At 35.7% G+C, this 24,927-nt stretch overlaps 1 protein-coding gene across 3 annotated transcripts in view; it reads left to right on the top strand.

The window, feature by feature from the left end:
• The window catches only part of Sema3a (semaphorin 3A), a 479,305-nt gene that overhangs the window by 392,076 nt on the left and 62,302 nt on the right, over positions 1-24,927 (top strand). For all 3 annotated transcript variants that reach the window (XM_052720980.1, XM_052720981.1, XM_052720982.1), the window contains one exon: positions 6,128-6,247. In XM_052720980.1, coding sequence (XP_052576940.1) covers positions 6,128-6,247 — 120 coding nt within the window. The remainder of the gene's footprint in view (positions 1-6,127; positions 6,248-24,927) is intronic.

Here is a 24,927-nt window from a genome sequence, read left to right as displayed (position 1 = left end):
AATCTAGGTTTCACTCAAAACATCTGTGAACTGTCTCAGCAGAAGGCCGTTCCAACCAATAGGAAATGTTAAAAAGCAACAGACAGTTCAAAGTTTACTTCACACAAACTATGAAAGTTGAGCATAACCTCTTTGCAAAATGCCATGGGTTGTTAAATGTTGACTATAAACAACTCGATTTTTTTTCTTGCCAAATGCTGCCAAAAGTAGATACCAAAAGTGCCCAAATACAATGACATTCTCTAAATTCTTCAAGCCACCATAATAAAGTTAATTTGTCAATCTTTTAAAATAAGAAAAGTATTGCAGAGTTTATTTTAAAATATCTCAGTTCTTCCACCTGCACGTATTTTTCAACTTTGTTTAAAATATCCTTATTAAAGATAGCATTTGCTCCCCTGCTCAGCATAAATACCAGGTGTGAACAGAGCACAAGAATAAAATCCAGTACTTTCCACACTAATTAAATAGTAACTCACATTTTCATGATATGAAGGAATAGCCAACTTGAGAGCAATTTTATTTTCTTATTGAAATCTTTTCCAGGCACTGCAGCACTAATAATTTAGAAATATTCCATCAAGAAGGGACATTACTGAGATCTATTTCAAAGGGTTGAGGTTTTCACTCAGGTGTATATCTTCAAACTGGAACTTTGCCTTGCTTCAAGAAAGAACATGTTTTGACATTAAAAAAAATGCTCTCAATGGGTATTAGAACAGGCAAGGTATTCCCTAAAATAATTAGATATAACTAAGGATATTATTTGAACCTCTCTGAGCTTCAGTTCCCGGATATATAAAATAGTATGCTATGCGAATTCCACTAGCTTCTTGGGGGAATTAAATAATGCAATGTAATAGAGTGCTGCTATTAGAGTATACGTGCATTTCTGGAATTCATGTGAACAAACAGAAACTCATCATGATAGCTGTCTCTGAGGAAGCTTGGAAGCATGGCAGGTGCCTTACGAATTTTATGTTTTCGGTTTCGTGCCATGTGAACACATCCCTGCAGAAAAGCATCAGCTTGAAGAGAACAGCACAGGGAACAAAGTCTGCTTGTCTGTGTTGCTACACAGACTGTGGCCGCTAGGGAAGAGTGGCGTCAACTTCCCCTGGGTCCTACCCCTGCACAATGGGTCTCATTGCTGCAGTGTGGGTTGCGGATGGAAAGCAGGGGGGAGATAAACGTCTCTTCTTCTGTTTCTTATTACCCACTACTCTGAGTAGAATTTACTTAAGGTGTTAACAACATAATAGCCTCGTCTTTAGGTTTACTTGATATCTGCTCACATTCACGTCACACTCCTCACCTGTGCCAGAAATGCTGCATTTTCATCAGGAAATTTATTTTTCCTTCTTTAGTTTCTTCTCACCACACCCTTCTTAGGAATTGTAATCTAAGACATTAGCTGATCTAAGCCACATTGTTCCTTCGTTTTGAGCTGTGAACAGAAATTCTAGAGTATGTGTGAACTTTTGTTTTTAATACATGCTTCTTGGGGAACTCAGCCATGGTGAATGTGGAGGTCAGAAAGCTGTTTCCATTCATGCCTGTAAATTATACTTTCCTTAGACACAGTTTCAAAGGTTCCCGTTAAGACAGAATGGATGTGTACTCAAATAGTCATCTTGGTCGTTGGTACATTCTAGACAGTTTAGTTATATCTGTCAGCACTGTGTAATCATCATCTAATGTATTATTTTTGAGCCATCAACCTTCCTCTGTGCTATTTCTTTATATACATACTTCAAGATCTTGCTGGTTAGACAAAGTGTCTATAACCTTGAGTATGTTACTGAACCATCAACTTAACAAAAGTGGACACATTTCATGTTTCCTTTCACTAGTGGCTTATTGTACATAGAGAGCTCAGGAGTATGTATCAACAGCATTGCCACTCAAAACAGATTTATATATATATATATATATATATATATATATATATATATATATATATAATATCACCTCATGTTTTCAATAATGTGTATCAAAAAGTACATATTAACTCTATGTTCAAGAATTAACATTTATTTAATGACTTCATAAATGACCTAGAAATGAGAAAACTACAATTAGTAGAATTCTGTTGTCACTATTATACTTACCTGTTTCCCGTCAAGCTATTGCACATTATGTACAGTCAATACTACCTATATAATTTTAGAAAGCCACAAACTATGACATACCTCTAGTACTTCCTGGTAATGTTCAAATGTATTAACTGGCACAGCCAAGGGGTTGGTGCTATACTTTTGCTTAACAACAACAAGCAATAAAGTAAGAGTGGGACATTTCGCCAACTAGACTATCAGTCAAAATAAGAAAGGTGTTATGTCACATTTTCTATGTAACAATCACCTATGGTAAGAATCCTCATAGAAATCTGAGCAGGGAATTGTATCTAAGGCTGAAAACAAGAAACAGCTACTGACAATGAGCATGGACAAGAAGAGATCTTGCCCTGTAATGCCTCCTAATTACCTGATATCATCCGGCTCAAAAAACTAACTCTGGCTTTTGCAAAAAGTAGTATTTGGGTGAAAGGTGATTTCCCATGGCTGCAGACAACTGATACCTAAACCTCAGCCTCTCGTTTGTTCAGAAGTTGATTTTTAAATTTAATTATCTTCTCAGTAAAAAATTGAGCTCTTCTGCTTTGTCCAAACCATCTTCCCCTGTTGTGAAAATGGAAAGAAAATAAGTCTCTGCTTTGGACTCTTTCTCTGATGCTGAGTTTTTTCATTCTTGAATAACAGTGAACAAGAAAAATAATAAAACCCAGATAACATGTAAGAGAACCGAATACTTTCCTATAGCCAGAGACATTTGTTGTTACCAGCTTCTCAACTCTCTTCTGAGTCTTCATATGTGACAGAAGCAGTAATTCCACATTTCATTTACTTTAGTGCTAACTGGCAAAAAGGTGCTCACTGCATTATATTCTTTATCATATCTCATGCAGGATCCTGTTGGGTGTGATCAACTGACATTACATTGTTCAGATTATCTGTTTATAATTGTATTTTCACCTGTCATGATTTTCATCACATAACATGCTTCCTCAGCAGCAAAGCTCAGAAAATAATTTTATACCTTGGAAATGTCAAGACAAAGAGAGCATGTCATCCCCTCACAGGGTTCTTGCAGGGCCACTTCTAGAAGTTTCCACACACAAATTTGATGTTTGGTTTGGGAGTCTAGCCTTTGCTTGCTGGGCCATCCCTCCAACCTGTCACACACAATTTCAACCACCATCCTCTTGTTCTCACTGATCACAAAAATATATGTGAAATGTGTTTACCACTACCTTGCTAAAGTTTAAGGTATTAATTTTGATGAAAATATTAAAGTGCTTAAATATAGATGAATTATAAGATATCAATAAGCATTTAAATATTCCAAAAAACTTCTAGGTGAATGAGTACTTTCTTCATAACAGTGTTGGATTTCTGTCTGGCAAAATATTACAGTCACAGTTTATGAGAATAAGTTATATTTGCACTTAGCACTTCGTTGAGTAAAGAATGAACAAGGTACTTTGGAATTCCAAAGATGCCATATGTAGGATGACGTGTGAGTACTCTTAATAGTATTGTTAGTTTCATTAGTAACTTGTAATAAGTTACTGTCTAACTAATAATATGTTCATCTTGAGTTATAGCAATCTAAAGAAAATAATTTTAAGTTCATTTATCAAAAAACAAGATAGGCCGGGCGGTGGTGGCGCACGCCTTTAATCCCAGCACTCGGGAGGCAGAGCCAGGCGGATCTCTGTGAGTTCGAGGCCAGCCTGGGCTACCAAGTGAGTCCCAGGAAAGGCGCAAAGCTACACAGAGAAACCCTGTCTCGAAAAATCAAAAAAAAAAAAAAAAAAAAAAAAAAAAAACAAGATAGGCAGTTTTAAATTGATTTTTTCCCTCTGCCTAGTCTCCAATGCTCTAGAGATAACTCAAAGTCCATGAAACACTTCAGTAAACTAGACATGGTGACTCACACTTTTAATCCTAGCCATCTGGAGGCAGAGGAGCTATGAGTTCAAGACCAGTCTGGTCTGCAGGGCTTCTAGGCCAGCTAGGCTGTCATAGAAACACCTTGTCTCTAAAAAAACAAAACAAAACCAACCAAACAACACACAAAACTTCAGAAAGGAAAAGTTCTCGTGAAATGGTTGATTAGGAGAATATCTAGTTTGTTACAAAGCATACATGAGTGAAAACTGAATATATAACTAAAGAATAACATTGTAAGTAATGATATTAATGAAATATACCCAAAGTAGTTATACCTAAACAATGACAGATAATTTTACATTTATACCTACTACAGTATAGAAGTCTATGGAGAATGAACAATACACAAGTATTTAACTTGTTTGTCTATGCTCTTTATTTTGTGACTATTTTCATGTTAATGACTATGAGAACATTAACTCATCCTAATAATCAAAAAATATTATTAATGATTTTAAATGCTTGTGTGTTATTTGTAGAAACCTATCACTTTAGTTGTTTTGCTTGGTAAATACAGCAATTAACTCTAAGCAATTTAGTGGTTATGTGTTATCGAGAAGAAGGAATCTGAGGTGCTTTCTGTCTCAATGACAGAAGACATAAATTCTACAGAGTTCATTTAATTGAAAGGTGGTATGATTTAGCATAATAGCCTTAGAATTAAACAGGTCTGGAAGTGAACCTTCACCCCGGCTTCCAAAATGTAAAACAGAGGCAACATTGTTTTTCTCTCGGGGATGTTGACAGAGTTGAATGAGATCATTAGAAGCGTCAAGGCAGAGCCTGGGTTCCTGACAAGCACAGAATGATATTCAGTTCATGAAAGTTCTCATCTTGTCCTTCTATTTCTGTCTATGCCTTTTCCTTTCTACCTCCTGGTAATTGCTTCCACTATTAAACTATGACTGAGGGTCTATACAGTTTCAGGAGTAAAGCATCAATAGTCGTGGAATCAGGAACTCAGTGGGTTCAAACCAGGAGTTCCAGTTTTGCTTATTCTTCAAAAGTAGTTTGTTAAATCTGAAGGCCTGCTGTGGATGTAGGTTTGGACTTTATAATGCCTTACACTAGTTTGAAACTCGTTCCATCCTGGAAGCTTTAAAAAATAAAACGTCAGCTTGGGCCGGGCGGTGGTGGCTCACGCCTTTAATCCCAGCACTCGGGAGGCAGAGCCAGGCGGATCTCTGTGAGTTCGAGGCCAGCCTGGGCTACCAAGTGAGTTCCAGGAAAGGCGCAAAGCTACACAGAGAAACCCTGTCTCGAAAAAACCAAAAAAAAAAAAAAAAAAAAAAAAAACGTCAGCTTGGGATACGGCTGAGTGGATAAAGGAATAGTCAGGCAAACGTGAAGCCACAGAAAATCGTGCTGAGGCTGCAAGGATTGCCTGGAGTTCCAGCACGCAGTGGGCAGAGTCGGGAGAACTCGGAGAGCTAGCTAAATTCTCCGGAACTGGTAAACTCCAGGTTCAGCAAGACCCTGCCTCAGTAAGAGCAGAGTGAAGAGCAATGGAGTCCACCATCTGAGGTCAACTTCGGGACTCCACACTCTTAAGCAAGTGTGTACATACACACAGGCATACATACCAATGCACATGTAAAAATTAACTTTAAAAAAAGCAAGAAAAAATTTCAAGGAAAAATTACTTTTTACAGTAAAATCTCATTTATCAGATCCTATTGGAAAATAGTTCATCAAACATTTAATTACCATTAAAATAAGTTATAAACATGACTAAATACCTCATCCTGAAAAATAAGGTTATTTGAGCAGTAAGAGGCTTACCCATGAAAAAACAAACTATGTCATGAATATAGTTTTCACTCTTGTATTTTTTTATTTCATCAATGAGGAAAATGATAAAACTTGATGTTAAGCTATGTTCACCAAATCAGACTTTATTCTTTTTTACCAACTTGTTCCTGAATGAGTAACACATGGATGATCACTTGATAGGCCCCGCCTTTCAGGACACGTGGATGAAATACTAATAGCTTTGCATGATGATGGAAATAACATTAGTTGTAACATGAAAATTATATTGTTGCTGCTTAATTTTCTTGCCTCCCTTCAGTTAAATAATATGTGCTCAATTTCCTTCTGTCTCAATGTAGATGGTGAGCTGTACTCTGGAACCGCCGCCGACTTCATGGGCCGAGACTTCGCTATCTTCCGAACGCTGGGGCACCACCACCCCATCAGGACGGAGCAGCATGACTCCCGGTGGCTCAACGGTAGGCTGGGTGTGCCAGAACACAGGGCGGAACGCATCACCGATTGTCACTGGAAAGATTTCCTTTTACGGACGTACAGATACTCTAGATTCAGTGGGCTGTTAAGATAATGGTGATGACCTCACCACTGTGGGTGTGAGAAAATTGGGAAAAGACAAAAGAAGATTAAAAACTGAGGAAATATTTGTTTTGTGCCAAATGTGAGGTTTCTCAGTAGTCAGCTATGGGAAGAAAGGATCGGGCCTGAAGCTATGGAAGGGAGGCAATGGAAAAAGATAACTGTCTTCTAGGGACGCCCCAGCGAACCTGGGGGATTAGTTGTTCTCCAGATCTCTGGTCACTGCTTTGAGAGCATCATCCTAAGCCTTGACATCCAAAATTTTTTTCCCTGCTAAGTACATTACATTTTAGTGCTCTCAAAATTTCAAACGACTCTTACATCTCTGAAACAAAAAACAACTACTACTTTACTTTATAGGCAAGGAAGTGAAGACCTACATTTCCTAACCCAATGTAGTTTTGTCTCGGTTTCCCCCATTTCAAGAACTCGTCCAAGCGCTTGAGAAGTAGATGCTTTTTGTAATTTGTACTTTTTCTTAGTATTTAAATTATTTTAGCATTATTTAAAAGGTGCAAGATGTACAAGTTTAAATAAGCAAAAAGATTGTCATTATTGTCATTTAGATTATAAATCATCCTTATATATCTTCCTATCCAGTTAGGAAGGAATTAATTTGATGATTAATTTTTGCTTATTGACTTACACACAGTAGTCAAATATTTATAAGAATCTCCATGATATTATGAGAGTAGCTTTTGTAACTTAATCTAAAATTTGTATTTCTGCTATCTCAATCACATGAGATAATGTTGCCAGTTCCTAGTGTCCTATGTTTGGAGTTGTACTTGGTTCCACACACTTCCCTAATGAGTGTAAGTTTACGGTGTATGCTCATCTACACTTTCCATAGGATGCTGGACTGTCTTTCTCCAAACACAGGCAGGACTTTTCCTGGGCAGAACTAAGTCCTTGTCACTGCTCTCTGATCCACTTGTCTGGTTCTTTTAAATTGGCACCCACCTCTGGATCTCAGTGAAACTTCGGGGGAATGTGGAATCTTGATGACAGTTTTTGTAAATACCTTGCTTCAAAGTCATCATTCAGAGCATAAAAGAGGCCTCCGGTCACCCAAGTCTGCATCTCTTTCCTCCCGTGGCAAGGCTTCTAATTGTACTATTATTTCTCATGGTTAGGAACAGACCCTATCTCAGTCATGTGATCTTCCTGCCTTTGTTTCTTAATTGAATTGCTACTTCTCCTAAATGACCCAATTTACATTTATTTTCTTGTTACTATCTCTTAGTGTTTTCTTTACCATTATATGTGCGTGTGTGTGTGTGTGTGTGTGTGTGTGTGTGTGTGTGTGTGTGTGTGTGTGTGAGAGAGAGAGAGAGAGAGAGAGAGAGAGAGAGAGAACTCTGTGGACTCAGGAAACTTGAAGTTTGTTATCTTCTTCCAACCTGTGAGAGCTGAAACGAAACTCAGGACATCACACTTGGAAGAAATCACAGAAAGCACTTTTACCCCCGTCATCTATCCAGCACTCTTTCATTCCTTTTTGCCATGATAACTTCCCATGACTTGAAACTTTGATCCATTATCCCATTCAATCTGCTTCTTTGATGTGTGCTCAAGTTCACTCTCTGCCTGGGACCCTTTATCCTCAAGATTTTCACCACTGTTAACTGATTTCAACTTAGCTTTACTCCAACAGTCTACTCCATGCCTTTCTTCGAAGTCCACCCCTGAGTCTCTGTAGCTTTTCATCCAGCTCTGTTAGAACCAGCCCTGCAGTATTTTCCACTACACATGATCTCGTTCTCCAAGCAATCACTTCTCTGTGTCACTTACTTCTTGCTCTCCGAAACTTCTTTTAGCTTTGGCTTCAGTTACTAATTGTTGATTTAAATACAGAAAATGATGAAGATTGTTCATGGCTGAGTACAACCTCATAGTAATAGTAATACTGGGTAATATTACCATAGTAATGATGGGTATTGGACATACAGTCAAATTTCCACCCTACTAGCAGCACCAGAAATATAATGATGCCTACGTGCTTTGAGATGTTGGAAGTCCCAGTGAGGAAAAGACGGCTGATGACTTGATAACAAGGGTATGTTTAAAACTCAAAAAGAAAGAAAGAGAGAGAGAAAGAAAGAAAGAAGGAAAGAAAGAAAGAAGGAAAGAAAGACTATCTACCACCGATTATTAAAGCTAACATGGTTTGCGGGGTGCAAAATTAGTAGGGAAACCCCCTGTTTAACATCACTATCTGGTCTGTTCTCAAATGGAAATATTTGTGTGGGAGAGAAAATGTTTGTTTTTTATTCAGGAACAAAGTGTCTTTGATCTACTAAGAACTCTAGGAGTCGTACAGGCTCTCACTGTCCATGAGAAACAAAATCTGATTAGAAGATGGAATAACACAAAGGAGAGTGTAGTATCCATTTCATTTTTATGGCCTTAAGGAAAAAGTCATCAAGCTAAACCTGCTTTCATGCTGCACACACACATGTTGACAGCTGAGTCTGAAGAATTTACACTGTGGGAAAACATAGTCATTGTCCCCAGCCCTGTACTTCATCTCTGAAAATGTGTGGTTCATTTGAGAATTCAGTTATCAGTCTCTCAGCACTAAATGTGAGAACTGATTTTTTTCCAAATTAACAGAAAGGTTCCAGCTGACAGGCTGCAGAAACCAGGTTGTTCTGAGTGCAGGGATGCTGCTGTGTTGAAGACAGGGCTGGAGGACTGTGAAATGCAGGCTTTGAGAAATCAGATATCATTTCAAAAAAAAAAAGAAAAGAAACATAATGTTTATATATTCATGCATAAAATGAATGAGTTCTGAGGCATCAGCATAGACTACAGATTGAACATTATTGCCAGATATAATGTATTGCCTTGTATGATGTTTTTCAGAGGTCTTCAGGGCTACTGAATTAATTTGGGTGTGTATCTTACTGCATTTCCCCAATTAATTCACCTCTTTGGATGAACTAATCAATCAATTTTAGGTGACTTTTGATTTTTGCTCATGCTGAAGAAAAACAAAAATACAATTATCAAGAATTAGATCTTGAATTATCATGATTTTTTTTTTTTTTTTTTTGGTTTTTTCAAGACAGGGTTTCTCTGTGTAGCTTTGCGCCTTTCCTGGTACTCGCTTTGGAGACCAGGCTGGCCTCAAACTCACAGAGATCCGCCTGCCTCTGCCTCCCTAGTGCTGGGATTAAAGGCGTGCGCCACCACCGCCCGGCCGAATTATCATGATTTTTTAAGTACAACCTCACTACATTAACACTTTTTTAAAAAAGAACACACTTTTATAATTGTACCAATAAAGGTTTTAGTCCAGTTTGAACAAGAAAGAATTGAAAGAAATCATACTTTGACTAAAAGAATTAAAATATAGGAAAGCTATGTATGTTTGTACAAGTTAGTATGTGATAGCTGTCCTCATGTTTTAGAACAAACCCTAGTTTAAGTTCCCTGGTGATTAAAATAGCTTCTCATTTCAGATATGTGTGGCAGGAGTTTGACATGTGCAGAAAGCCGTGTTTTTCTCTTGTGCTTCATAAACTCTCTCAATATGTTACAGTTTTAAACTTCAATTCCAATTTCAGCTTCTAATAATTTAGAAATTAAGTTAACTTTTTCTGTGTATATTTGTGGTTAGAAAACAAATTTCCGCTGCTCTTAGGGTAATCATTTCTTAATATTTAGTGGGCTATCTAGTTACTATACTCCTTAGTCATTCATTACAATAGATGGATGACTAGCCCGAATTATTATTTTTTATTTGATAGACTGTTTTCCACATTGTTCATGTCCTTGATTAATAATGGGATGCTGTATAATGAAAACCCATCAGTTTTAAAATAATGTTTCTCTTAGATTCTGACCCTTATCTGTGATGGAAAGATAATACTGACTTACTTCCTATAATTACTATGAAACAAAAAAGGCCAGATAACATGTCTAAAAAGCATAGAGATTCTGAACCTTCACGAGTGTTTACATGTCAGCTAGCTCTGTCCTTCTGCATGCTGCTTCGGCCAGGGAATGCTGGGGAAATGTGTAGGGCTCCCTCTGTCAGTGGTTCCATTGGAGCGAGGGTGAAAGGGCAACCTGGTCTGGCTTCAGTACAATGAAACCACACGGATCCTTGAGAGAGCCAAGGCCTGGTGAACACAAACAGAACTAATTACATGCCCAGAGTGTGAGGCTTTCCCATTCATTTCAGGAAGACCTGTTTTCTTTTAGTGGAATTTCCTAACAGGATCGTGCCTGTGGATAAACTGACCCACTTGTTTTCTTTTCTTTTCTTTTTTCTTTTTTCCTTTTCTGTAATTGAAATGGTATGCAAGTCATCATCCGACTTCCTCTCACGGTCATACCAGGATGGTCTGCCCTCATTGGAATCAGCATAACTTCCTCTGTGGTCATGTTCTAGGATATTGCACATTCTCTAAAGATTCAAGTTTCTCCACAGGATGCATTTTTAGAAAAATAAAACCAAGAAACATGACTTCAAATAAACTACAAGAGCACAGATTAATATTGGAACCAGAGACCCAGTTTTGAATTGCCTGTAAAACACTTTTAATAAACAGTTTTAATTCTAACATGGTTGAAAACATAAACCATGTCAGAGGTCCAATTGAATTTTTCTTTAATAACTAAAGAAATGAATAGCCTATTTTATATAATCTCAGAATTTTTCATGATTTCATTTTTCATTGTTTCAGCGGTTTTAGTAAATGAGTGTATTTTTCTGACCATTGGAGGAAAGCTTCTGCATCAACCTGACTTTGTGGTAGTATGAGAAGATACCACATCCAGAAGCTGAAAATTCATTTAGTTAAACAAACAAACAAACAAAATAACAAAACCACCACCAACAAAAATAACAAAGAAAAACAGAGACAACCAATTGGAGGACCCTTTACTGGGGAATGCTGCCCTTAGTTCCTGGTCTAGGGTTCGGGGCTGAGAGATTCCTCTTCAATGATTACATGCCTCCTGGTGTAGTCCTTGTGAGGTCTTGTTTGGGCACTCATGTTGAGACGTTATAACTGTAGCTTCCCTGACACACTGTGGAGATGCAATCTCATAGTGAGATCGTGTTTTTCAGACCCTCACAATCTTTCCATCCTCTCTTTTTAGGGTGATGCTCCCTGAATCTTACATGTAGGAGGAGTAGCGTTATAGACATATCAGTTGGGGGTGAACTAGACCTAAAATCATACATACAAGTAACATTATCGTTATTCTGACTGAGCACATTGTATTTTTATATTTAGTAATACACACACACACACACACACACACACTCACATACACATATAAAAACAAAATTGGTGATATATATAACCAATTTAAAAAGAAGTCAGAGGCCATAAATTTGGAAGAGATCAAGGATGAGGGGGTGAGGGAAGAGTGTGGGAGGATTAGGTACATGGGAAGGGTTGGGAAGAAAGAGAAAGGAGAAAATAATTTAATTTCAAATTTTATTTTAAAATGTTTTAAAAGTGACAACAAAGTCCCTTTAAATATCTCAAGCTTATATGAATGCAGTGGCAAAGATTCAGCCTTTCTTAACTTTTGATTTACATCTTCAGATAATTTCTTTCATTTTCTCAGTTGGCAAAGCTGGGCTGGCAGAGTGCAATATCAGGAGTAAGATTTTCATACATTTATTGTTAAATTTGAATAATTAGTCATATTTGTGCCTGAATATGCCTTCATAATCACCTATTATGTATTCTCAAAAATTGATTACCAGAAATATATATATATGAAATAGTATATAATTCTGTTTAATAAATAAATATGTACTATAAAATTGTTCTAGTCTTTAAAGGATGGAAGTTCACCAAAATCACTAAGCATGATTTTTTTTTTTAAAGAGCTAAAAGTTACCAAATAGCAATGTCACCAATTCCCATCACCAAAACTACATTAGTACAAGAAGTATTCTTACTTTGAAGCAGTTTTCTTTGAATAAATCAATAAAAATGAATAATTATTTACAGTAAAACTTAACACTTTATCATAAATATGCCAGAGAAATGATTTATTTTCAACCCTTTATAAAACACACCTAACTAAAACTTTTAAGATATGCTATTTTAATATTTTGAATGATAGTCTAAAAAATACTGTTCTCAGACTTGGTGTATTGCTCAATTTTGAATCACTTATTGACAAGCTAATAGAACATTGAGAATAGAAAACAAGGTAAACAGTGTTATGCTCACTGAAAATACTCAGGTTTTTAACGAAAATTGCCTGAAACAAGACGAGATAATAGCTTAGAAACTTCTTGAAAGCCCACTTCCTTTTTCGCTCATTTGTCCACATCTCTCTCCCTCTTGATTTACCCTCAGTTCCATGAATACTGCTCCTGTCTGCCCCAATTTCCTCTTCCAATGTCACTGCATTCGGAGCCTGGTGGGAGTCAATAGGGATTTACCGCTGACTCGGTAATCTGGGTCCTCTGTGCAGAGGCAACAAGAAGAGATTTACCCGGAGAAGTAGATACCAGGACAATGCCTGTAACCATGGTGTGATTGGCCTCCCTGACATGGCTCTCAAAAGCTTTCCCTCTGTGAGGACAGAAGCCGGTTTGCAAATTAATTAGTTTCTGGCGGCAGCTTGATTGTTGACCCAGGGTTTGTAGAATGGAAAAACAATCAGATTAGTGTGCTCAGGGTAAAAGACCAGCGCATACTTGCGTGTGGCTTGCTCAGCTTTTGAAGCTATGAATGAAGTGAAACAAATTCCCTTCTGAGAACTCGGCAGAGGTTAAGTATGATGAGCCTGGAGATCCCCAACAGCAGGGGCTGGGGAATTAACCAATTTTAGCTGGAGGAGGGGAACCGATGCCATCGAATATTAATGGCATGAACAGTTACACAAGAAACAGCTACTTATTACATTCTAATCATCATAAATATGAGGAATAATTTTACAATAGTATTGAATATTGTGTGTAGGCTTGACACAAATAATTTAAGAAAAGAGTTCAGAAGCTTTCGAAGTAGAAGGTATTTATTAGAAGCAAGACGACCTGATGATACCCAAATGAAAAAAAGCTGTAAAATAACCTGTTTTTCAAGGTTAATAAAATATACACTTACCCTACTATTACTTGAGGTATAATCTTTAGGCATCTTATAAAAATTAATCAAAGAAATGAGTCAAATAAATATTAACTTAGAAGATATATATTCTATTTTTTTATTCATTTTAGTCCAGATAATTATGCCTAAAAATATTATAGGCATAAAAATATCATAGACAAAAATTCTAAATGAAATGTTTGATAATTAAATTTTATTTTAATCAAAATGTATTATATCTTTTTTTACAATTTACCTAACATTTTAAGTCATGTTTAATTTCCTTTTCCTAATAGGAACTATAGGTATCTCCCTAAATACCATGCTATTTCATAGCTATTACACTGCTTTTCCACTTGAAAAATTTACATCTTAATTTAAAACACATTAAATCCAGGTTTACTGTCTGCCAAGTCCTTTATTATATAATTCTAGAGCCTTTTTAATATTAAATGTTACCATAATCAACTCAAATACAGTTGATGGTACTCAATTTTGCTATTTTTTTTTAACTTTACCACTATCCCAGCGGATTTTAAACATTCCAATTGTGAACCCTGAAACACGTAAAGGCATACTTGTACTTATCACAAGCCATATCACCCAGCTGCTTAGTTCTGGGTGCATGAGTAAGAAGTTCTTAATGTAGCTGCCTCGAGAGTCCTGCAGGTAAATTATATTAGTATATATCAGAGCCCCCCATAATTCCCTATGTGAATATGGGAAGAATTCCCTCTATGTCTTCTATGTACATGTGTTTTATATAAAAGGTTTAGCAATATTCCACGTTGTTTTTCTGACACTGAATGAAATCGTCTATGTGGGTACCTAGAGACGAATGTGGTATTATAGAAATGCAGTAGTAAGGTACCGCTGCAGACACACTCTACACCCTTCACACAGTACAGAAGACTGTCTCAGGTATCATTGCTTTTCTTGATCTCTCACACTATTCTGTTTTATTTGATTTTGTTATATGAAGCACTTAGTGTGTTAGAGAGCAGTGAATATTTTGCCTTAAAAAATAAACAATAAAATCATATTGTATTTAACAACTTTATCAGGTAATTTTTTTAAAAAGCAAGGATAAACTTAAGAACAAATGTGTTCTTAATATTAGTTTAGCTCTAGTATGTACAATACTTACCGCATAACTGCACCATTGAAGTCATAGTCACTGATCATTGTCTAGTATGGGAAGACAGCAACTGCCTGCGTAACTCTAGGAAACTGTCTTTTCTGCTTCCATGTATTTTACCTTTTAGAGATATCCATCCATAACACTTAGAGTGCTGTTAAGATAGGGGAGTTTCTCAAGACGCTGTTTCATCTGTGCCTTCGATGAGCAAGGTGGGCAGCTGGCATAAATATGCTCCAATGTCCCTTCCTCTTTAAAACAGCAAGCAAACAACCAAATGTACCTTCTTTATTTTCATATTACGAAGATTGTGGATGAGTTAATTACATAATGCATTTGGAAAAGTGACCACGGTCATCAAACACAAGCAAAAACAACAAAATTCAGTTGATGTTAATTGGTTTCAGAAAACTAGGATAATTTCCTCTTGTACACTTTGACTGTAAGCTACCCCATAAACTACCTATTTCAGGGAAAGCAGTGGAAGATACTTAAACCAATGTCTTTTCCTTAGACTGAGTCTGTAGGATTTCTTTTCAATGATGCCCATGCATTCTGGTGAAAATCAATCAACTGCCCTTTACCTTCCAAGGAAAAGATCTTGAAACTGTTTACCTGACAATACTACTAAGGAATGTTTGTGTATATTAGGTGCTCTTACAAGGAGCATGTCAAGGTGTAATGTTTGAGTAGCCACGTGAGTGAATTAATTAGACAGACCTCTTTCCTCCCAAGTTCTCAGCAATATACTGCTTATCCCATGGAACTTTTGTGCCATACATATGTGGAGCATTTGAAATTGTGTACATCTGATATTCTGATTATTTATAAGATATTAAGAAACAAGGATATCCTTTTGAATGTGAATTATAGCGTCTTAGAGTAATTTAATAAATCAACTGGACACAAGATTCTTCATTAGAAGCATGCTCTTCATTATTTAGCATGATGATTTGTTAAATAATGACTATTTTTGGATTTAATGAAGGCTGACAGCATAAGGAATCCATCAAAATGGTGCCTCTTCAATATGTGTGTAAATTTGTCTGCATTCATGTAAGCCAAATACTCTCTTTTGTTCATTTAGTGGCTAATAATAAAGGATTCTAGGGCTTCCACATCAAAGAGAGCTACCCCTTTTATATATTCATAAAATTCTAACAAGAATTTTTCTTTTGGGATCCACAGAGCCTCTTTAGCTTACCATATAATATTATTTAAATTATTATGCAGTTTTGTTTTCAGCTTATATGCTGTTCTAAGACCTATTTGGAAATCAGTGAACCTTTGTCTCATTTGTCCTAAAAGTTAAGCAGTTCCAAGGCTAATATCAAGCTAATGTCAAACTTCTATAGAGTTAGTGCAAATTCACTAAGAAAAAAAAATGAACGAGTTATACCTATCTGCTAAAAGAAGAACCCAAATCAAACAACAGCGAATAGATATGTGACTCGGTGGCCCAAGTCCTTAATTCCAGCACCTAGGAACCTGGCAGAGGCATGTAGAATTTTTGACTCTGAGATAGGTGCCAGCCTGGTCTCCATAGCTAGCTCTACACCATGTGTGTACATGTTTTTGTGTGTGTGTGTATGTTTGTGTGTGTATGTGTGTGTGAGAGAGTGTATGTGTATGTATGGGAGAGTGTGTGTGTGTGTGAGTGTGTATGTGTGTGAGTATATGTGTGTAAGAGTGTGTGTGTGTGTGTTTGTATGCATACGAGTGTATGAATTCTGAAGAAAGAAAATAAAGCATGCTGATTATCACAAAACCTTACTTTGTGTAAATTAAAGGATAATTTAATTATAATAACTATTCACATTATTGAATATTTTACAAGATTAAGAAGGATCAACAAGACGATTGATCAATTGCATTAAGAATTTGATCAATTATTGTTAGGTTTTTGCTGTCACCATATTGAATATTTTAACTAGGGGGAAACTGATATACAAGCAAAATAATGCTATTTTCCAGGAAAAGCCTAAAGTACAATCTTCCTGCTGTTTTATTCCTCTTTATTTTCTTTTAAAAATCAAGGAATATACAATATCACACCCCTCACAGCTTATATAAAGATAAGTACAGGCCACTTTGGTCAAGCAGTGGTTGTCTAAATAATAAAAATTATAGTGTAATTGCCTTTTGAGGGCCTAAGGTGACCGCATAATCAGAAGTCTTAAACACTGAAATTGTATTATTTATTTCTATACTAGTACCTGCATTTATTTCCTTCCTTGTTCAGATGATAGTGACCCCCACGTGTAGAAGGCCACTGGGATATTGTCTGGGGTGAGGAACACAGCAACAGGAAACAGAAGAAATGTTGGCAGGATATTCAGCTCTCAGGCTGTGTTCTGTGGAGTACAGCTGTCGTTTGTGGTGATGCTCAGAGGGAACATCAGAGAGCCAATAAGCCATGGCCTGGAGGCTTGACAACTTGTGACCACAGTGGTCTTTGGTACTGATTTTATCGTATTGGTTTTATATAAAAATGGGCTGATGCTCCAGGTATTGGTCCTTCTAAAAATGACACGTTGGTTGCCAAATCATTTTTCCTCTTAAAATCATATTCTATATTTAAAGTGTTAAGCCCATTTGCTAAAGAATATTCTGATACTAACAGCAAAAGGGAATTTCTTCTGACAACTCTTTTTTTTTTTAGTGTTGGGATTGAACCCAAGGCCAAGTGTATGCAGGCACTCTACCACTGAGCTACAGTCCCCTCTCTGGGATAACTTGTTAACACAGTGGTAAAAACTGATAAGTCAGTACTCTTCCAATTACTTGGGATGTTTAAATGGTCTCTAGGATGTGGAAGCATAAGAAAAAAAAAACAAATTTTCTAAAGGACATCCCAATGCTATTTTGAAAAAAAAACTCTAAAAACAAAAACAAAACAAAGCAAAAAGAGTGAAGAAGAGATGGGGGAGAGGTTAAGAAACGATAATGCCTAATGGATCATGACAGTTTCCTAATCACACTTACTTCCTTGCCAAAAAACTATAAGAAATGTATGGATCATCGAAATGTATATTATCAAAAGTTGAAATAAACACCAGTGAGCTATGAAACAAAATCTTCTGGAGCTTTAACCTCTAGATTTGTAATGTAAATTAGGTTTCATACACACTTAAGGATTTTTTCACAGTGTTAGTGATAGTGAAAATTTATTGGGGTATATCTTAATTCCCAAGGCTTCTCAGATTGTCATTTTATAACTGGCCATATGGTTGTCAGTAAAAAACAACTAAGATACTATGTAATATGATATTTTAGAGGTAAAAGAATTGCATTATTAATAGGAAGTTAGGAACAGATATTTTGACAGAGATTAACCTATCCATTTCAATTACTGTTTATTAATTTTTAATGAGTATCTTCAGTTTCCTGAAACTCAGGCTCCTCTCTTTCAACGGCATTTCTGTTTATCTGCATATAATTAGGTTTATTGCCTTAATTACTAGCATAGGCTATTTCCAATTCCTTTCACTATTGTTCTTTTCTGTATCCTTCTAGAATGCCTAGTTACTGCCATAGTTGTTATGAACGTTATGAATGTTATAACAATAATTTGTTATAAGTAAATGCTCATATTTGTTTAGGCACCAGTGCGTTTCTCGGGGTGACTTCTATTTTCTGCTTGCAGTATGCACTCACTAGGGACTCAAACTATAAGAAGAAACAAGGTTGAGCAGGAGGAATCCCAGCTTTCCAGGACAGCATACACAGAAAGTGAAGAACCCGAGAAGTGCTTGGCCCCTTGTGAGGTCATAGACATGTATCTCCAAGATGCCTTTGTACCTAAAAGACACTATGGCCCACAGAGTAAAGGAGATTTACTTTCCAGTGGAACAATTTCTTTTTCCATTTGATTTTCAGAATCTCAAATGAACATCAGAAATTCAAACTAAAGGTTTCACCATCAAATAATGCAAAGGCACGTGGCTTATGAGCAAGGCTAACACATGTTCAAATATCCATAGTTATTTCTTAGAAAGCATGTTTAAGAGATAGCTTAAAATGAAGAAAAACTACAAATTGGTTTTAGTTTGAAGAAAATATGGGAATCAGCTAGAAGCAGTGAAACTGTAGGTAATATGAATATATATATATATATTAGAAGATATATATTTCACTGATAAATAATCCTGACCATTAAAAAAAAACTAACGAAATCCAGAGCAAAAATTGTAACACAGGAAAGAGATTGCTTCATAGAAAAAAATGGCTGAAAATGGAGGAAAATGGTAAACATCATTCTTTTTCACTCAACAGAAGTTCAATAATTGGTGTCTGCACTGTTAAAGAAAATTTAACACTTTCTGTATCTGGCTTTAAAATCAACAAATAAAACATAAATGAGTGAGTCATAGCCAACATTTGTAGCTGTAGACACAGAGAATTTTCTAAGTATATAAGTGTTTCATTTAGCTGTACAGCTTTAATTGTTATATTAAACAGTGTTTATTAAGGGATGAAGGAAAGTTAAAATAATATGCCATGACTTCACTTCTTATAACTTCAAAATCATAAGAGACTAAGCATAATTTATTGGTTTCAGAACCATTATATACTAATTGGTAGTTTCTATCACGAAATTATTACATACCAATGGTTATTGGAAGTTTCTACCATTAAGGAATAAAAAAATACAGTCGGTTCCCTTTATTTGGGGACTTGTTATATAAATCTGCAAGATGCATTTATGTTTTATCTATCTTTTGTTTTTATTTAATCTCTAACCTCTTATATTAATGTCAGTAATATCTTACCAAATATTATTTTTTAAAATAAAGAATGTTTTCATTGTCACCTTTTACCAACTAATGTCTACATTACATTTCTTATCATATTGCCTAAGAATTTATTATAATTCGCCGGGCGGTGGTGGCGCACGCCTTTAATCCCAGCACTCGGGAGGCAGAGCCAGGCGGATCTCTGTGAGTTCGAGGCCAGCCTGGGCTACCAAGTGAGTTCCAGGAAAGGCGCAAAGCTACACAGAGAAACCCTGTCTCGAAAAACCAAAAAAAAAAAAAAAAAAAAAAGAATTTATTATAATTAATATGAGATAGTATTATAAAAGGTAATAGAGTATTGATCAGAAATGATAATTACTGATGTTTTCAATATTTTTTCATGGATTAATGCAAAAATAAATCTATTAAAAAGCAAATTTAAATTACGTTTAATCTATATTAAAGACATTAAGTGTTATTTCTTACCAGTATTAAAATACAGTGAGGGGAACTTTTATTTATTTAAAATAAAGTTAGAGGTATCAGGTTTAGGGAACACATTTATTATTCAAGATAAAATATCCATAGAAACAAATCTCTATTAGAAATCCAAACAGGAAAAGGAAAAGAAATAGAGCTGGTGGGATAGCTTCACTGAACAAAGATGGAAAGATCATCAGTGTCAGTGGCAAGTATAAAATAAATCCATCATTTTGTTCATACTGTTGCCCCCATGGCCATCACACTGTCTGCTGAAAGTTTTAGCAATTGAATGTGCTGATGTTTTAAGATTGAATCTGTGTAGAGAAATAATTGAAATGATGTACTGTAGAAACCCTCTATAGCCTAATGTTTATTAACTTGCAGTGGGCTTCCTCTGAGATCTCCCTCTCCTCCTTAAGCCCTGTAGAGTGCTTTAAGTAATAAAAAATAGTGTAACCTTTGAGGGAAAGAATAACCTGCTCTGAGTGGTAAAGAACAAGTCCGTGCCTACTGTATTTGAATCCCGTTGGTTTTCTTAGGATTATTTATTGTAGTTTTATGCTATAAACTATATTGTCATATGATTTATTAATATTCTATAATGTGCATAGTCCTGATATTTTCAAAGATAGTACAGAGGAAATACTTATTAGGTTACATATAGATTTTTTCTGAATAAATAAAGTAACACACTTCTCTTGAAAAAAGAAAAGTTTGCCAAAGTTAAAGCATTCTGTCCTCCAGTGGTTCACAAAACAAAGAACGACCTTACCTGTACATATCTTAAATCACTGAAAACCTAACTTGAAAAACACATTGCTACTAAATGTATGCCCCTTGGACTAATTAACAATATATGTCTCCTGGGGAACGTGTTCAAGGGAGAGTTTCACAGATCATACAGAATGACTAAATGAGAATGTGTACTCTATTCAAGATCCTACATTAAGTGTTAAAATGGAACAAACCAAATTACCACAAGATGTTATATTATTTATTATTAAAGAAGATATATAAAATATGTGATATCTCAGGTTTTACAAACCAAAAATATGACAGGAGTGGATTTTCCAGCAATAATCATTCAAGACCCACACTGCTTGAAGCATTCCACGAAGAATTAAAACACTTTCAAACATTTTATGATATCCCACATCTTCCCCGAAGGTGCCTTTAAATTAATTTGAATTAACTATCTTCTATCTGATTCCATCAGAATTTTGCCAGAAATAATATTTTCTTTTAAGTAATAAAATAAGTGATACAACAGTAACAATATTTTTAAAAGGCTGGCAAGGTTTTAGTGTAGAAAATATAATGAATTCTAAATACAAAGCCACAAATTATAAATATGAGGCTACAACTTAAAACTCTTGTACCATGATATTACATCTCGATTCATATTTGTGCAGTGTGATGTTAAATATATTCACTTAAAAAGTGGCATACCCTGTATCAAAAAAACCAAACATTTCAAAATTGCATAAATACAACTAAAATTGCCTTACTATTTAATTTACATTGATAAGATATAAAAATGTAAAAGTAATAATGTATTTTAAATAGTTAAGAACAGTACCAAAAACAAAGACTAGGAAAGTACAAAGCATACTTAGTGTGAAATTTGAATTACTGTTTCTGAAGAGAAAATAAGATCTTTCAGATTAAACAGGGCATGAAATAATTGTTTTCTACAAAATCAAATCACTTAAAAAATTGTGCTATAAGTGGTCTGCTTTTCTGCCTTCAATTTCTTTCACCATCTAATTAGATATTTTTTAAGAATCAAAACTATTATTGCCTCTTAAGAACAAAGCCACAGAAACTCTTAATTATAATGCAGTCAAACGTGTTTCTGCTAAGACCCTGACTTTCCAGTATTTTTAAAAATATTTTCTGATCAGAAAATGGTAAAAGTGCTGTACTGTCTCTGGTGTTGTAATCAGGATAATTACGTTCTAGCCATAAGAACACTCAAGCTATTACAAAGTCGCCAAAGAACGTGTCAAATGCAAGTTGACCTAAATCTCTCCTGGTCTCTGGATCATTATTTCATGGGATGAAGCAAGCCACATTCTCTTGTGGGTATCTCCTTCTTCATAGGCATGGGCTCCAGCATGTAGGAAGGCAAGGTCCCCTGCCAGTGTCGAAATATTTAATGAACCCAGAGACTGTTAGCTGCCCTGGGAAAAGGGTAGAAACCAAAAGAATAGCTTCTCCATCTGTCATGAAACAGCCTTTACATTTTCACAGAGAAAACCATTTTAGTGAATACATATTCAGACAGGTTTTAGCGAATAATTATTAGAATGATGTGGAAAGTAGGCTTTATTAATGAAACTGTGGCTCAAAATGCCAGATTTGCATATGACTTACTCCCAGGGAACAGAAATGGTCGAAATTAAGTGCATGTCTGTACTTTAGATGGCTTACCTTGGCACTTACTGGTTGCCTTGCTTTACTTGTTTTGCATACTCACTGTGGATCACAGTTTCCCTTTACCAACCAGTTTGTCACTGGATCATGTAGAAGATGGATGATCAATAAACTTGTATGATACTATTATGGAAGATGTTAGAGCACAGCCAAAAATGGAAGAGATTTAAGCTATTCAGGTTATATGCACCTATACTATTAAGAATGACAGGGCTGGATAAAAACAAAAGCTAAGAATAAACATACTAATAAGCACCTGAGAGTCTAAGTGCAAGTAAGAAATGAATTCTTATATGGAAAGGATGGTTCTAGAATATGAAATCTCTTCAATTAAATATCAAAAAAGAAAACATTTGTATGTTATCTTTTGTTTAATTTTTAAAGATAAGATTTTTTTCTGGTTATTTGAACACATTAACTAAGAGTAGATAAAAATGTCTTAATATGATATGATGAAATAATGAACTAAAATTGAAATTCTTAGTGCATGGAGGGAGACTGTTAATTCAAGTGAAATTTATTATAATTATAAAGATACATACGTGTACCCAGGGTGTACCTCGGCCTTTGGGGGTCTCTAGTCTCAGTCTTAGGAGTGAGTGAAGTATGGCAGAAGGGAGTGACAGGGGGTGCTCATATGTTTTCCTTCCTTCTCAGTGGGATTTAAACCATGATTGTACTCTATCTTCTTGTGTGTTGTTTGTTCTTGGTGTGTGTGTGTGAGTGTGTGTGTGTGTGTGTGTGTGTGTGTGTGTGTGTGTGTGTGTGTTTTAGTTCCTTAATTAATCATGGACACTTAGAAAAAATAAATCACACACATACTCATTTAAAAAAGCAAAGCAAGCACACTGTCTAAAACTGTGATGGATTCTCTGGCAAAGGGAAGAAAAACGTGCTTTCATTTCAAATGAGGTGAGTTAGAAACGGCCATGTTTCTTGAAACTCTACCAATTTTCCTTGAAGGGATAGTTTGAGTATTGTCATTGGTTAAGAACAATTATATGAATTATCTCTTATCATGGGGGCTTTCTAAACAGGAAGGTCAGTTCATAGGAGTAAAGGTTTGCCAATAAGTTTTCCCTCAAGTTCAATTAATTTTTTAGCTTAGTTTATAAAAACGTATTTACTTTGTGACTTTGGACTCCATTTACTGCACAATTTTGCCTTTATAACAGAATTTATTTTATTCATTTTCAAATCACATATAAGAACATGATTATATTTTCCCCAAAACATTTGTCATATTATGTAAATTTTGGAAGGTATAAAATATGACAAATCTTTGAAATCCTTAAGTGAAATAAAAATGAATGCCCAAAAGGAATATGAATGTGCCTACAAACTGTGACATAATTTAATTTTTTTCTTCCTAGAGAAGACTTACTGCATGAAATTCTACTTTAGTTGATCAAATGGCTGAACAGTCTAATCTAATCACAGACTATGTTATACTCACCATAACTCAAAAGCTCAGCATAAATGCAGAAGCATGATTGAGGACAAGTGAGAACACTCATAGCAGGAGTTTAGTTATTGAAGGCCTAGTACATTTGTACATATTGCAGCTCCCTGCAGGTAAGAAGACACAGAATTAGAGAAAAGCCAAAAAACACTATAGGTGAGGTCCCTGGGTTAAGTACAAAGTTATCAAAATATTTCTCCTCCATATTTAGCATTATAAACCACAGATGTCTGAATGATTGTACACAACATTCTTGAAAATGTCCGCCATCACATTTCACTCACACAATCTGAGCCTGGGAAAATCCACTCCCAAATTCAAGGACTAGAAGCATAATTATGTCGTTCCCACAAAAACTGTTGAAGAATTACTTGGCTTATAACTAGTTAGTATCAAAAAAAAAAAAAACCCCAAAATTCCATACAAGACAAGAGGAGAGAAGCACAGAGCACAGTTTAAAAGAAAATAACTGCCAGTTATCAAACCGTAAATAGTAGCATTTAAACTTTTAAACTCAACTTTGGTATTTCCATTTTAGTACTCCAAGAATTCTTAAAACCTGTCTCGTGCGCGGGCCGGTGATCCTGCAGTTTCCTGTGTTCACTATAATGGGAAAATAATTTGATGACAATCTGACAAGAATAAGTCAGTTAACAGATTCAACGTTAAAAATAAACACTACAAGTCTTATTGTTTAAAAAATAACCCCCCAAGTGTTATGCATCACTAATTTATTTCTGAGAACTAATTTGAGCACCTGGCAAGTTACAGTATGCAAGTGTGCCTGTTTGGGGGCCAGAGGCACAGTTCAGTGGTAGAACAAATGTGTAGTATGTGAAGCCCCAAGTTCAGCACCCAACGCGAAGACCATTTTTATATAAATAGATCATGTTAAGACAACAATGTTTAAGCAAAGATTAAGTGTTGAGTGTTTTATTTTATGTTCATTGATGTTTTGCCTGCATGTATGTCTGTGTGAGGGTGTCAGATCCCATAGAACTGGAGTTACAGATAGGTGGGAGCTGCCATGTGGGTGCTGGGGATTGAACCTTAGACCTTTGGAACAGCAGCCAGTGCTCTTAAGCTCCGAGGCATGTCTCCAGACCCTTAAGTGATGTTCTTGGCAAATGCTTATTTACATTATTGGAATCTGCTGATTATGGTCTAGTTAAAAACTGAATCAAAACCATAAATATAGAAAATTAAATTATATTGTTCAATACTCATGATGATT

Source organism: Peromyscus californicus, unplaced genomic scaffold, assembly GCF_007827085.1.
Source record: "Peromyscus californicus insignis strain IS unplaced genomic scaffold, ASM782708v3 Scaffold_6__1_contigs__length_162567912, whole genome shotgun sequence".
Taxonomy (NCBI): domain Eukaryota; kingdom Metazoa; phylum Chordata; class Mammalia; order Rodentia; family Cricetidae; genus Peromyscus; species Peromyscus californicus.
This window is presented reverse-complemented; position numbering and strand designations above follow the sequence as displayed.